We start from the raw sequence: 15,401 nt of genomic DNA, 5'->3' as shown, positions 1-15,401 counted from the left end.
GCGGCAGATTGGAATCAGGCGGGTTCCTCCAGCTCCCATTGGTCCGGCCCGACCCGAGGCGCTTCCGGACACTCAACGTCGTTACCATCTCACCAATGTTCAGCTATTTTTTGCCGTCCATTTCTGTATCGCATCCTGGCTCGCTCTCGGTGTCTAATCTCGGGTCTTCTGGTGTTTGGTGTGGGTGCGTTCAACCTACTTCATCTGTTTTGCTAGATTCCCCTCTTCGATGAGGTCCCATGGATGGACTACTTCTCTTAACAGAAACCAGGCATTCAACTCTAATATCTGCTCCCCCCAGCACGGCCTGTCCCTGAACGGTGGGATGAACCAAAGCATTACAAAGTTCTATGATGTCGCCAGTTTCCATGACTACTAATATAAACGGCGCTCTCCCTGTCGCTTGAAGCCGCCCCGCTCTGCTTAAGTGGTGACTCTGGATTTAAATACGTGGAAATAACACATAGAAGTCAACGTCGCCGTTGTTTCACAAGAGCCGCGTGAATGGGGAGCCGTTGCACAAGAACCTCGAACGCTCGGGTTGTAGGATCACTACGGGAGCGATCTCAAAATAAGGCAAATGCACAATCTCCTTTTTCCCAATATAAAGTCCAGAATTAAGGTTCTTTTGGAGAAGACCTGCTCGTTTGGGCTTAAAGATGTAATCTTTGCGGGAATGCTGCTAGGTAGTTACTGCAGTAAGGACCTTGGGGACAATTATTCCCCGATCGGATTTTTGGCAGGTAGAAATTTGATATAACTTGACAAAATCGTTGCCTGTGTAAAACGTAACTACGACCTGGGATGGGGAGGCTGCATTTACTCTTACACCGCGAAACTCCCTTTACAATTGGAGTGTTGTGCGCCCATATGTCTTAAAGGCCCAATCATCAGCCGCCAACCACGACCGCTAGGATCCCCGACGGCGACGGTGGTGATGATGATGCCCGTGTCGGTCATATTCGTCACCGGAGTCACCATCGTTATCGTATCGCTTTTTATATGAGTGGCCATAGCCGCCTCCGTACTGCCTTTCTTCACTGCCATGGCGTCTTTCATCCCGGCCACCATAATGTCCACTGGAATACTGTCTTGACTCTCGTTCGCGTGATCTCGATTGTCGTCTTCCTCCATACGAGCCGCTTTCGCCATATTCCTGGCGTCCATACCCACTAGAATGCCTACTTTCGCCGCCTCCGTATCCTTGCGAGTAGCTGTCACCTCCGGAATAGCTTTGAGTTTGTTGTCCATATCCGCCCGTCTGGCCGTATCCAGAGTCATAGGTTCTGTCCACATGTCAGTTTCTAACTCGATGTTATTCACTAATTATACTAAGGAGCGAAATACCTTTGCTGACCGTATTCGCTACCGTATTGCCTCTCCCCATAGTCTCCACTCTGCTGGTATCCTCCATATGACGGCTGAGAATACTCTTGTTGACGTCCATATGAGCCTCCACCGTATCCGGTTTGCTCATATTCAGATCGGCCATAATGTTCTTGTCGGGAACCATATGACGGCTGCTCATAGTCTGAGCGTCCATATCTCGAAGAAGATTCATCCCCACTGCCTTTCTTCTCATGTTTGTATTTCTTTTCTTTCTTTTTCTTCTTCTTGTACTCATCGTCATCGTCATCGTTGCTGCGGTATTTGTACTTTTCGCCTTCATCTTCATCCTCATCGTAACCTTTATACTTCTTCTCTTTCTTTTTCTTCTTATACTCATCCTCATTATCGTCACCATACTTCTCCTTCTTCTTTTTATACACGTCTTCGTCGTAATAGTCGCCGTACTTTTGCTCTTTCTTCTTCTTCTTCGACTCGTCTCTGTCCTCGTCGTAATAATCCCCGTATTGTTTCTTTTCCTTTTTCTTCTTTTTATATTCATCTTCTTCGTCGTAGCTATATTTCCTTTCCTTCTTCTCCTTCTTATACTCATCTGCTACGCGACTGCCGCCTTCATATCCTGACCCTCCAGCAAGAATCTCGGCACCAGCACCAGTCACGATACCGCCAACTAAATCACCTAGGATACCTCCTCCAACGGCTTTCTTAGCCATGTGCGCTAGTTCATCTGTGTCTCGAGTACGGCCAGCTCCTGAAAGCCCGCCCAAAACGCCAGTGTTCTTAGATTTATGTTTCGGAAGAGACAACGGCTTGCCGCAGCCGTGGCCGGTATCACGAACGCCAGGTTTGTGGTTATCACCGTTTCTCACACCTTCCCGGCTCAGCTGCCGTCGGAGCGAGTCTTGGCCACGACGACCCTGTTCATTCCACCATTGCTCAACAGCACCAAACATGAGCATGCGGATATCTGACTGTCCATCTTGTCCGTGATTACGGTGAGCGGGATGGTGGAAAACACCGTGGATAATCCGAGTCAGCGTGCGATCAACGTCAATATATTCATCGTCCCAAGCGTCCATGATCTGAGGAACGGCCCATTTCACGACTTCCTGCGCGACCTTTCCAGCTGGCTCGTTGAGCACATTGGAGAAGTGGTCCTTGGATAACATTGAATGGGTAGGATCAGTGCAGTCGTCGTTATTGAAGATGTTGTGTTGCTGATCTCTGCTGCTTTGGATAACTTCGGACGAACCGGTCTCGAGCTCGGTTTTGACTTGATTAATTATTGGAATCACGTACGGTGCGATTACCGAGAACACGAAAACATTGATCTCATTTTGAACCTGTTCAATAAGATCTGGGAGCACCGGGATCTTTTCGATTGCTTCGCTGATCGATTTCATCAAGTTATCGTGCCATTCTAAAACCGGATAGACTTGGGTTTTGACGTTATCCAGGTATTCGGTCCACTCCTCTGGCTCTTTTGGAGAAACATGTGGTGGTGACTGTTGTTGGTGTTGAGCGTTGGCTTGAAATTCGTCCATCTTTCCAGAATTATCCTGGCCGCCAAAGATCTCAGATGGTATCTTATCTAACAAATCCTTGATGAAGCTCTTGTTTCCCCCTTCACCTTGGGATTGCTCCATAACCCCTTCGAGGGACTGAAGCTCCGATTGGGTAGCCTTATCGGAGAATTCTCCCATAACCGAGTGCAAAAAGTCCACACCACCGAAGGTACCGGTGATGATTGGATAAACTGGATACCCAACTCCTGGTAGCTCCATCATGGTTCGTCGACCCACGTGTGGGAAAACATCTTGCTCACCCATTTCAATCAGACAGAGCTCAGTAAAATTGGAGTGAGCGGCATAGTCTTCCAAGCAATGGAGGCCGGTTCCAAGGAGGCGTAGCGCTTCATACAGTTCAGTTTTGTCGCGAGATCGCCCATAGCTACGCCCAAGCTCGATACACCTTCCAAAAACACTTCGCAGAAGGCCGGCAGACGTTGCGATACCAATATCTTCGGTGGCAATGTAATGCTTAAGACCTGATGTGAAAAACAGTTATATACTCTGAAGAAGAAGATGAATAAACCAACTCGGTAAAACATACCAGTACGAGTGTCAATAGCCAGCTCTCGCTCCTCGTCGATGGGGCCTCGGAGCCGTCTGTCGTAGCGACGAGCATCATCACCCTCAGCATATCCCAAAGGATTATCAATATGCTCTGTGGGTTGATAAGTTCCGAGGCGTTCCGTCGTCACTTCGAATTCGCCAGTACCGTACCTATGCTTGGTGTTAACAGGAGTTGACAATCTCCATTTGCAAAGGGATCTCACCCGAAGCTCAAAAATCCCAAAACCCAGAGCAAGATCCGAATTGCTTCAGCACTAACGTATTTGACAGTTCCAACGTCCACTGCCTGACTATAATCGCGGAGCCAGTTGCCAAAATATACCCGTTGCAGATCGAGTTTGGAGAATTTCTTCCCGCCTGCTACACGTGCCATGACCACAGAGAGAAGCGCATCTTCGATATCCCCATGCCGCCAGTTCTGGCCCTCGATGCGGGAGAGTGAGGCGATATTGCCGGCACCAAAGGCGGCGGCGGGATGGGCGAAGATGAGGACAAGGAGAAAGGTGGTTGCAATGAGAGTTGAAGTTGACACGGCCATGGTTGCCCCGTCTCAAAGAGCGAAAAAGGCTAGCCAGTGAGTATGGGTTCAGCGATTGAGATTGGTTGCTTATGAAAAGGAGAGGGTTGTGGGAGGGGGGCTTTTTTTTAACCCAGCAGCGAGTAGTGAACTCGAATGAACTGCCCCACTATACCGAGCAATGTACCCCGTATGGAGTACGAGGATGTGGATATTCGGAAGCTTGGTCAGAGGAGGCAAAAAGGACGACAACACAGCTGATGAAATGAATTTGTAAAACCGCAGTCCAGATGCTGCTGGAGAAGAGAGCACAGCGGAGGCACAGGTTTGAAGCCTGTCACAAGAAAAGAGTTTCAAAGATGCCCATGACCACCCTTTTGTTAGCGACCTAGTTACCCCGCAACAAGTCAATGGTGGCGCAAAACAGGCCGAGCTGAGATGTGACATTCTGTGTTTCCCTATGAACTGCTTTCCCGGAGTTAGCCACTCTCAAGGGAATACAGAAACTTGACCGATGGCCCTACACAACGTTGTGGCCCACTGACCCTTCTCTCCTGCTCCCCCCCTGCTTGCACTGCTGTCCACTGATGACCTATGTATCAATATCTTTTGGTGAGAAGGGCAGATGCTATGCTCCATGAAAGACGAAACAGACTGGTGCCCGCCTCATCACAATTGGTAGTTAAGAAACAGAAGATGGCTGTTCCCAGATGTGCCATGACACTACAGAATGGTCAGTCCTAGGGAATCAGGCGTTTATTTCATGAGAGACTTTGCTCCACGCAGCGCCATTTGTTTAGGGCTTACTCTGTATGGTCAGCAAGTACTTGCAGCATTGACACTATAATATCACTTCGGGTTGAGTTATGTTTTCTCTGCGTCCAAAGTGATTGGATTGGGATTGGCTTTTTGCTGGTTAGTTTTGTGTGTTGCTCCCATGGTTCACCAACCTAGTCGCAGATTAGTTAAGTAATGATGAGCTCGGTGCTGCACAAACTGGATGTCAGCACCACCAGCATTACCCTCAGGAAACTGCTTTTATGACACTTAATGGCTAAAAAATATCAGATGCCATTTGCCAGCTGTGATGATTAAACCAGTCAACCTGTTTGACCATGCTGCAATATCCAAATACCCAACCTGATAGCTATTGCCCCTTTTGTGGTGTGATTCTCCACTATACACCCTTTGCGCCCATTAAATGTCCATTTTGGTTCTCGGCGATACGAGCAGGTGAGTCTGTCTTTGAAGAATGACTGTGTGCAGTCAAGCCAACTATCTTTTCAGTCTTTGTCAAAGGGACAGCATCGGACACTGTGGCGCTAACAGGCGTTGGATATCTGGCTTCACGCAACATCCTCCGAGCACCTGTTGATAGCAAATCATCATGCAAAGACGAGAATCCAACAGTGGATATTACATTATTCAGAACCTCTGACTCCTGTTGGGGTTATGGCTTTCATGACGCTTGCTGGCGACTCTTCCTTGCTTGCCTACAAGATATTGACGAGGCCGATATCATAAAACCTCTTTTTCGCTTCTTTTGGTCCACAGAATGCCCTCGGTTTTCGATTTTTTCCCTTGGCCATGATTATGCGGGCGCCACTGAAATGCAAAAGCGCTCCTTTCCTGGAGAGCCATTTAAATTATCGTTGCTTTTCTACGCAGATCCTTCTTATGTTCCCCCATTTGAAGATTTGAAAGATCTTGTTTCAACCTCACAATTCCATGCACAAGGGGTCGAGCATGACTATTCAAGCACTCCCAGGGAGAGGACTTCCCCACTTGAAAATCTTCCAGTGGAACTTTTGTATATGGTTTCATCATATTTATCGTTAAAAGATGTGCTCGGTCTTAGATTGCTCTCTAGGCCGTTTTATCGACTCCTTGCCCCGGAAGAATTGCCCCAGTCTTTCTGGAAGACCAGATTCATGGTACCACATGAACAGGACTTCATATTCCCAGATTTTACTACGTCACAAGAGGATTGGTTTCGGCTATTTTTAGGCGTAGACGAATATCTCAACGACAAATCCAAGTCCCTTCCAGGCAGCAAAAGCCTGATCAATCGAAAGCGGGTGAGGGGCCTTATTGAGCCGATGGCCCGCCTACTGGAAGTGAAGATCAGAATCCGAGGACAGCCATATGGTGTTCGAATAACCCCGAGGACAAAATATGAATATGTTTGTTCTGACAGTCAAGCTAGACAACAGCTTGGATCTCACTTGAGAATCAGCCGTATTTTCGGTGGACAGTTGGCTTCGCAAGACTATCAGAATCAATTGACGGAAGGCTGCCGCCCCGTGGAATACATGGTCGCGCGATTTCCAACCAGAACTATGGAGCCTGATTTTCCCAACGAAGTCAGGATTTCAGTTGTCAAGATAGGAAACAATAAATATGTGTCTGGTATCAGAATCGCATCTTCGTCACCTGCTGCGGCGTTTCCTTCTGAGATAGGCTATTTTATGCCAGGAGAAACCATAATTCGACTTCCAGATGAGGATGAAATTCGAACACTTGAAGTTGTCTTCTCAGCAACCGGTTTAAGAGGGATTAGGTTTATCTATAGCAGTGGAGCCTCTTCCCCATGGGCAGGACAGTTTAGAGGAGAAGGACTAGCAAGAGGCCTCATTCAATTGGAAAGCTCAGCGGAGTATGATATTATTGCAGGTCTTGATGTATGTGGAATCACCGATTATATCACTCTAATTACCTCACTAACCAGTACAACATTAGCACTATAAGATCATTGAGCTGGGACTCGTCGCCAAAAATGGAGATACAGCTGAGGAACCAAACCGTATCGTATCAAGGCTTTGGAGCCCAATGGTTCCAAACTCTCGAAATATTCGGATAACTCCTCTTAGGCCGTCCTTGAATGTGCGTCCATTTGAACCAATAATTGATATGAACTTTGCAGGCTCGAATGGGTGGCTGCTGCCAATGTTAAAGAGAGTCGTAGTCCACATGGTCTCTGACTTTCAATCGGTTGTTGGGTTCTCGTTTGTCTTTGAAAAGCACACTCTCAGCCTCGGAAAAACAGGAGAGGCTGAGCTTTCTGCAGTGATCGATGGCCCTGGGGGTGAGCGAATTACGAATCTCCAAGTGTTAGGTTATGAGTTCCGCTATGAACAGAGGATGCGTGGCTGCCAAGTTAGTCTCACATCTTCTCCTACGCTCGGCATTATAGTTATTGACCCTGTCTTCTCCACAGATTGGTACCAATTACAGCCGGAATATTGTGTTTTCTGCAATCCCTCGCTTCCCTCACTTGCAAAAAGACTCTGAGCTTTTAGAGTTGCCAAAAAACTATTCGGTTACTGGGCTCATCGCCACGAAGGATGTGAGTTACCCTCTTGGTTAGAAGGTATATAGAAATGACCTTTTGGATTGATCGTATTAACTACTAGGCGGATGACAACACTCTCCAAAAACTTGGCCTCCAGGGTCACCCAAGCAAAAATCATTCATCTTCGGAACCGAAACGTATTCGGGACCTGAGTCAAGAACTACGCGAATCTCAGGTCGAATATGACAAGATGTTTGCCGTTACTATCAATGTCCTAACTCAGGGCGACTTTTGCACCTACGCACCTTTTGAAAGCGTGCGCCGAATTACGGCATCCACAGGGTCCGAGGGGCGTTCCAGGACCCCATGTAATGTCTCCGGTTTAAGATTTGACTATCACAATGAATGGCACTGTCCTACAATTGTTGGTCAGTGGATGAATGAATTGGATACCTTTGAGCTAGATCAAGGCGAGAGGATCGAGGGCTTAACCGTTTGGCTGTCTACAGAGCCATGCTATCGAACAGTAAACCCCGTGGAGCCTGGGAGAGTGATTGCTATTCGAATTGATAGCTCATCGAAACGGCATAAAATATTCAAGGCTGATAACGTTGACATCTCTTTGGAAGAGTACAAGCAACAGCAATACCAGTCAAATATGCGAGAAAACTTAGTGCGTTCTTTTTACAACCCAGCACATGCACCATAACTATGTTATAACTATATATCGGTGAGGCTGACTTGGCTTTTATCGAATAGACAGCGATTTCATGGATTCTAAATGGCACGTTTGACCGAGTGCGAGCGGTTATCCAACTCGTAAATCCTGCGATACCGCCTCCTATCCTGATCCCTCAGCACGATGTTCCGTTCGACCAAGCTCAGAAGCTATTCTTCGAAATCACAGACCAGGCTAGCCGCGTGGATAAGTTGGTCCAAATGGTAGCACATGTCCGGAACAACGAAGTTCTGGGCGTAAGTTTCGACTACCAGTCAGGATGCAGGAAATCAATGGGATATACAGATATTCCAAACTTAATAGAATATTCTATTGGCCTAACAGACTACGAAGAGATTCTAGTCTTTGAGGTTGAAATTTGGAGAGAAAGGATAATAAGAATTGAGGTAAGAGTTCCTCGTAAGACGTCGCTCATCTTGTGCGCGCGCTAAAGTGTGATTTCCAGTTTGAAACGAGGCGATCTAACGGCGACCCTGCATCGTTGGAAGGGACCAGGAAGTCATTATTCCGTTCCCCAGAGAATAAAGGTGATTGGACATCGACATGGTGCGCAACTGAAGCTATCGCGGCCAAGATGCCTGTTAAACAGGCGCTTAGTTGCCAGTATATTTTCCCTGAAGATGCAAAACTCGTCGGGTTGTATGTTGCTTGCCAGGAGTTTAGCCGTATAGGCGGTGTCTTCCAATCTATGGATATTTGAGACTTCAGGAAAACTGGCTCCGAAAATTCAGCCGTGAGGATGAATGTAACAGTGTGCAACAAGTGCTTCTGAATAATAGGGTGAAATTCACTTTTTCAATTGCCAGGGTCATTGCTGAGCCGGCTGTAAAACAAAGGAGAATGTTGCTGTCCGGCCTTGGACATGTGTGAGATATGCATCCAATTCGTGGTCTTCGGTAATGAGAAAGGAGATATCACTCCCGTCGTCGTCTCTCACTGTGCCTTCTATCCTCGCCACACGCGCATCTTTGAACTTCACTAAAGCAAGCATTCGCAGCTCAGCCACAGTCCGCGTATTAAGCTTGCTGATCCAAGTTTTAGCATTCTGATGGATCTGAGACTGGGGGTGGATGCGGAGGAAAACAGGAACTGGTATAAGGGCCTGTGAATTAAGGATTGGACTGGAGAAATCGAAAGGTTGCGCGGCTGGCTGCTGATGAATGGCGAAAGAAGGGTCGTTAGTTGCGGCCTGGATCAGTGACGGATCTATCTGGATCCCGCCAAGTTCGCCGCTAGCCATGCGAGTCGATGCAAGCGCTTGAGATGCCAGTGAAGTAACCCCACTAGGAACCGCGGTGGAGGTTCTAGCTCGAGGAGCTCGGCTGGTATTAGGCCCCCGTCGAGTTGCCTGTCGAAGGCTCGGATCACGCTTAGCTTGATCGTCTCGCAGGCGTTTCATAACATCTCGACAGAGCACTTCTACTGCTTTAACTTTGGCTGCATGTTGAGGGTCCGCTGGCCCTGGGGAAAGGATACGTTGTAAAATGTCAGAGTCCTGAATCCAGCGCTGTTTGAGTTCCTTCCAACGGTCGTCACCCATTTCAATCTTGCTTGTGAAATGATCAGCTCTCAGTGCGTCGTAGAAAGCATTCCGTATTTGTCTGCTTTCCTCCGGGTTAATCCCCAAAGTGTTCTTCGCCTCTGCTATGGTCATCCTGGTTTCTAAAGTACGCATTCGTTTCGTGACATCGGTGCAAACAACGTCCAGCGCAAGCGTCTTTAGTTCCACATGAACATTATTTGCCCAAAACATAGTCTGCAGATGTGGGGATTCCCGTATCAGCCTATCCTTCGCTGCCTGCCACTTCTCTGGCCCGGCAATCGTCTTTTTGATAAACCCAGCTTCCTCACATATTCGCTGAAATTGATCACGAATCTCTCGGTACGTCACATCGGTCAGGCACAGGTATTTCTTACTCTCATCAAGCGTGGTTTCGGATGGGAAGCGCGGGGGCCCAGGAGGGTCGGCAGGCAACCCTCCCCAACCCCGAGTGCGGCGCCGTCGCTTCTTAGTAGCCCATCTCTCGTCACTCTCTGCCCGCAGTTGAGCCAGTCTCTCTTGTCTCTTCACCATGATATCCGCATCAGAAGACGAAGGAACTGCCTGATGCACCGCAGGACCTGCTTGTTCGCCGGGAGCATCCGCCGAAGCCCCCTGAGTCGTCCCAATGTCAGATGGAGCCGCTTCTTCAGCGCCGGTTGGTGGAACGCTCTCTCGGTACGACTTCATGCCATTCGGGACTCTCAGCAGCCATCTGTTCTTTGCACGTAGTCGCATCAACCCACGCTCCCCAATCATATACCCTTCATCGTTTAGAATTCGCAGCATATCCCGCTGCGTAACATTGTTCTCCCATAGCTCTTTCACTCGCGCCACAAGGTTCGGACTTTTATGCGCAGGATTGTGCTTCGAGGGGAAACCCCAGCGTTTAAACTGTGTCTGGAAAGCTCGCTTACTGGATACATAGAGAGGCAGGAAAAAGACGAGCAGAGACAAGTTAGTAAGTCTCCTTATCAGTAGTGCTCCTATATCTGCGGATTTAAGGGGGGAACAGGGAAATCTCCGGGCCGATGTCTTCTTTTGGAAATTGCCAAAACACACCTCGGTGCAAATTGATGCGACGTTTTCATATACTCCATGATATCATCCAGAGACTTTTTCTCTTCAATGTACATCCTGTAACAGGCGTCTCGCTTGTCCTCCCAATCGTACACCATGTTTGCGGTTATGCTGATGGGCGTATCCCTGGGCTGCGTGGTCCACCGTAATGCCTTGCTGGCGATGGAAGAAGAGGTTGCTTGATCCGCCGTAGCACGGGCTGGCCGTTGAGTCAGGTGATAATGGCACTAGCTGCTTGCGGAAAGGCCTTGGCGGCCGTTGGACGTTTATTATATAATCAGTCATGGCATCATCGATTGGCCGGCTTGCCCTCCGGGGGGGGGACCTCGGCAAGGCAGCACAAGCATCATGGCCTCTCATGGAGCTGGTTTCGTGCAGCGTGGAAACGATCGTTGAATTCAAAGAATAATATGGATTCTCCAGATGCAGATGCTATTCTAACACGATAAAGCAGGAGCACAACAAGAGCGAAGTGGCTGCCTTATACTCCCCTTTCGAGGCTGACATCCCCATGTAACGATCAGCAATTTCCCTCCGCGAAAGCGAGAGATACATGGCAAGGGAGTTCTTAAATGATAGACAGGAACTTCGCAACCCGTACATATATTGCCAGGAAGGAAAGGAAAGACCACGAAGAGAAACGAAATCAGCGGTAAAAAAACAGCGGCAAAAAGAAAGAAAACAAAAGGCACATCCCAGTTCAACGACGAATAACTCCGATCGCACCATTCAGCCAACGCCATAAACCCCATGTGTGTCCTCCTGCCAAACCAGGGCGAAACCAAGGACGAGTGTCGGGGGGCTCGTAAAACACAAAGGCGTAGATTCATCCGTCACGCGTAACACGTCTCTAGCTCATCCTTTTAATCTTCTTTCCCATCTTGAAGATCCGAGTCCGAAGCCATGTCAGAAACAAAAGCCACGCCGTTTTTGGGCTTTTAAACCCGAATTTCGTTCCTCCCTCACCCCCATACCTCGCACCACTACTTGAATAATATCCAGAATCACCATGGGCGGATCCCTCGTGATGGGCTGCCTTTTCACTGTTTCTGTGGTTTCGGAACGTAAAATCTGTTAAGCGCGGGGTCCTCCCCGACCCTTCATGCTGTTCTTTTTGTTCCCGCCGTAGCTCTTTATCTTGCGCTTTCATATTCCGTTGCTCATGCTTACGCGACTTGGCGGCCTCACGATCTTCAAAAGCCTGCCTGGCGGCCTGGACGGCTGCTGCCCGCGCCACGGGGTCTGTAGTGCTTGGGCGGCTCTTAGAGCGGAATGGAAATTCAAGCGAGCTTCGAGAGATTGGCGATATTGTTTCTCGCGCGCTATTGTTGTCCATTTGGCGGCTAAACGAGGAGGAGGCTCTTCCGACATTTGTCTGTGACGCGGCGTGGGGGAATGTGGGATTCTCTCGGTGAATGTTGAAAGAGGGACGCGATTCCATGTTGGAGTTTAGGGATGAAGATTGTCTGGGGGGTTCTCGATTACTCGAGGTCGCTTGGCCATCGAGATCAGGGAACTGGTGCGTGTCAGGGGAGTTGTCAGTAATCGAGTTTTGATGAGAGCGATTGACTGGGGTGCGAGGGCGCGGGGTCTGGCGCATGGGATGAACATAGTGCGACCCGGGCTTGGTTGAAGCAGACATTGTCATAGTCACAGAGCCCTGGGAATTGCCGCTTATAGAGCGTTGATGGCTGTTTGACCCCGCCAAGCGCGTTGCAGTGACGTACGCATCGCCATATCTTTGGTCTCTATCCAGGTTCGTGTATATTCCCAGTCCTTCGTTTTCGACGGCGGTGAGATTCAGGTCGAGAGACGTTGATCGGTCCTTTTTGAGATGCGGAAGGATGTGGACCTTGTGCTTACTCCTAGCCTTCTTATCCAACATGTCGGAGCGATACCCACTGGCCAAGGTCATCTCAGCTTGTGCAGAGTGTGTTGAAGAAGGGGATCTGTATGACCGTGTGCTGTATTTGGAAGGGGAAGGGTTCGAGGCGTCTTTGAGAGATGGAAGAGAGCTCGAGAAGCGTCCGGGACCAGCACGAACGTCATCCTGATCCAAGAAGTTTCCCGATGATTGGGACCTTTGAACGGGCGCAGGGGTGAGCATAAAATGATAAGCGGACGGGGACAACCATGGACGAGCAAACCTAATCGGCTTCATTCTCTGCCTTCTCGACGTCAAGACACCGCTCCCGTCACCAATCTTCCCCAGATAGTCGATAGGCATGATCGCGGCGTGTACATACAATGGGATACTCGGGCGCGTCGTCGTCGGTCCATCAATGTCATCCCCAGTCGATGAAACAAAACACCCCCGATTCGGATGCTACAACGACTTCTTTATCTTCAAATACGGCATCGCGCGTCCGTGTCTGTCGGTAAGAATAATAAGAAGTACGTATTAATAAGTGTCTTAAAGATGCTTTCTGCGCGGGTCTTTGCAAACGGATGGCTGAGGGCCGAGTTGACGTAATGACACAGGCGATGCGGACAGGCTAAACACACAGCAGCAAAGTCGGAGACTGGGTTTCGTTCAACAGACCATGAAAAAGGCCCGAGGATGGTGATAAGGATACAGCAATAACCAAAGCCCAAAGCAACACAGATGTTCAGATGAGAACACAAATGTGAATTTTTTGGAGGTGGGAGAGATAGTGGTATGCTTTTAAATGAAGATCTGGGAAAACGGGGCCGAGAAAACAAAGAAACTTCACTGCGGTCTCGGAGTGGGGAGGAACACTGAGCGTTCAACAGCACGAAGTTTGCAGAGCCAGGGCGACGGAAGTGGCACAGAGACGCCAGCGACTGGTAAACCTCTCACAGCAGAGAGAAAAGAGACGTGGAGGATGGTATTTCTACCTAAATTCAAAAGAGCATCCACATCCACACATCCAGATCTCTCCAGGCGTGGCGGCGGCCTCGTTTCTTTTGGCGGGTTTCGCTGGTCCTCGCCGTCGATAATTGGATGCGTGGGAGAAACAAACGTATCCTCAGCCCCGGAACCCCGAGGCGGCGTGCGACGACATAAATCAATGCACTGTGCCAAGGGAAGCCCAGGCGCACGCTTCGTCCAGTCGGTCGACGATCAGGGCCTGTCGCTGGAAACAGCAAACTCCACGGGCCTTTAAAATAGATCCCCCGTGCATATAAGACACATACAGATACATATACGGAGCATACATCGGCTACACCTTCAGCCTCTTGCTTAGGGTCTGCTATAAGTGAGGTGACTGATGGCTGTTTAAAACATCCTTTTATCATGTCGCTTCTGCCCCTCGGCAAGGGTATGGTAACCGGGTAACTATGGAACTTGCGGAAGACAAAAACCTTCACACCCAAAAAAGCATCAATAGTTCCAGTGTTAGTGCGAGGATTTGCTCCGCTCTCGAACTCATTCCCAGCCACACGCCCTCCGCAAAGCTCGCTGACCGCAACTGAATGTGGGAGGGAGTCGCAGGGACCTGGTCATAAATTTTCTCGGAGCATGACGACCCAGTTCGTAGTGGGATTCTCCAGACATCATCATCCAGGGCCCCCCACGTAGTTATGTAACTCCCTGCCAGCTGATAAAATAAGCACAAACGAAGCGATCGGATGACTATGCTGGGAGTGCAACCTGTGGTTTTGCCACAGCTTACCGATGTATCTCCGCTCTCCATTCGCTACTCCTCCGTGCTCTTCGGTCTCATACAACCAACAATCCGAATGGCGGGGTTGCATTCCTGTGATTGTGCTTGCGGCCCGGAACTCCATATTCCCCCTCCCTTCGAAGGTCCTCGGACAATAATTCTAAGGCTCCTGGCTCCCCAGGCTTCTCTTGAAGCCTATCCATCCACTGGGCGGAATGGGATGCTCCATTCGGCGACGCGCGATCCCAACTAAATCAGAGCAGCAGAGAGCACTCCATATTGTCGGGTGCTGCTCGGGGCTCCACCACTAAAATAGAATAAGATTAGTGGATTCACCCTCATTATACTGTACAAATTTTGTGGGCGCTGTGGCTCTGGTGCTAATATTTCTTATCACTGATGCTATATTCTCTCTGCTCTAACCCCACGGTTATTTGCTATCCACCTCCCCCTCAAGAACATATGGGTGCGTGTGATGGGATGGTTTCGAGTAGGAAGATAGTGCTGCATTGCTGCTTCTGTCGCTGCCTTCTCAGGATTTTCAGATTCTTTTTAATTCTCTGTGTAGTTGTTACATTGCAGCCAGTTGGAAATCTTTCTTCTTGCTACTGATGATTGTGAGGTTAGAAGAATAAGTCTTTATTTACGGAGTACTGACTAAAGTACTGTAGTTGTCTTGGGATCCACAGCTTTCACATTCAAACCAATGATGAATATCACTAAGATCCAGATATTCTGAATCAGCCCTCCTTTTGCAAGCAAATGCTCACATGAAAGATCTTAAGCTTCCTGAAATCAGCAAGTCGACAGACAGAAAGGATAAACCATCAACAGCGAGAAATATTACTACATATCAGGGCCATGCAGTGTCAGAAAGTTTGTTTGTAACACTTATGACCACGCTAATCCTAATTTTGGTTTGTGATGTCCCATATCTGTAACCGATTTGCAAGTTGTGCTTGACCTTTATCTGTCACGCACACAGCCTTTAGCCCACAATAAAGAATCATAGCTAAAAGAATGGGTGCCTATCTTGATACACAGAACGTTCTGCTTTACAGCCCGGAATGACATTTTTACCTAGGACTCTGGAGCACAAGGGCGGCGTGCTCCGGGAAAAAG

General features: G+C 48.7%; 4 protein-coding genes across 4 annotated transcripts; 1 reads left to right on the top strand and 3 right to left on the bottom strand.

Moving 5' to 3' along the window:
- Positions 1 to 647: 647 nt before the first annotated feature.
- Positions 648 to 4,667, bottom strand: D8B26_004077 (uncharacterized protein). The gene is made up of 5 exons (XM_066124357.1): positions 4,545 to 4,667; positions 3,686 to 4,457; positions 3,460 to 3,632; positions 1,348 to 3,394; positions 648 to 1,286 (listed from the first exon to the last, which is right to left on the bottom strand). Exons 2-5 carry the CDS (start codon positions 4,018 to 4,020, stop codon positions 911 to 913), a joined length of 2,931 nt encoding a protein of 976 aa, XP_065980438.1. The 5' UTR covers positions 4,021 to 4,457; positions 4,545 to 4,667; the 3' UTR covers positions 648 to 910.
- A 447-nt stretch (positions 4,668 to 5,114) lies between these two features.
- On the top strand, positions 5,115 to 10,460 carry D8B26_004076 (uncharacterized protein; the record flags this gene model as incomplete). Its single annotated transcript, XM_003067910.2, has 7 exons — positions 5,115 to 5,232; positions 5,287 to 6,680; positions 6,739 to 7,155; positions 7,217 to 7,345; positions 7,413 to 7,964; positions 8,051 to 8,416; positions 8,476 to 10,460. 7 exons carry the CDS (start codon positions 5,115 to 5,117, stop codon positions 8,728 to 8,730), a joined length of 3,231 nt encoding a protein of 1,076 aa, XP_003067956.2. The 3' UTR covers positions 8,731 to 10,460.
- On the bottom strand, positions 8,839 to 10,748 carry D8B26_004075 (uncharacterized protein; the record flags this gene model as incomplete). Its single annotated transcript, XM_003067911.2, has 2 exons — positions 8,839 to 10,486; positions 10,633 to 10,748. 2 exons carry the CDS (start codon positions 10,746 to 10,748, stop codon positions 8,839 to 8,841), a joined length of 1,764 nt encoding a protein of 587 aa, XP_003067957.1.
- Positions 10,749 to 11,060: 312 nt separating this feature from the next.
- Positions 11,061 to 13,254, bottom strand: D8B26_004074 (uncharacterized protein). The gene is made up of 2 exons (XM_066124356.1): positions 12,798 to 13,254; positions 11,061 to 12,731 (listed from the first exon to the last, which is right to left on the bottom strand). The coding sequence occupies exons 1-2, from the start codon at positions 12,875 to 12,877 to the stop codon at positions 11,501 to 11,503; spliced, it is 1,311 nt and encodes a 436-aa protein (XP_065980437.1). The 5' UTR covers positions 12,878 to 13,254; the 3' UTR covers positions 11,061 to 11,500.
- Positions 13,255 to 15,401: the final 2,147 nt, after the last annotated feature.

The sequence above is a fragment of the Coccidioides posadasii genome, chromosome 2 (assembly GCF_018416015.2).
Source record: "Coccidioides posadasii str. Silveira chromosome 2, complete sequence".
NCBI classification, from domain to species: domain Eukaryota; kingdom Fungi; phylum Ascomycota; class Eurotiomycetes; order Onygenales; family Onygenaceae; genus Coccidioides; species Coccidioides posadasii.
The sequence above is the reverse complement of the archived record's forward strand: the minus strand, read 5'-3'. Positions and strand labels throughout refer to the sequence as shown.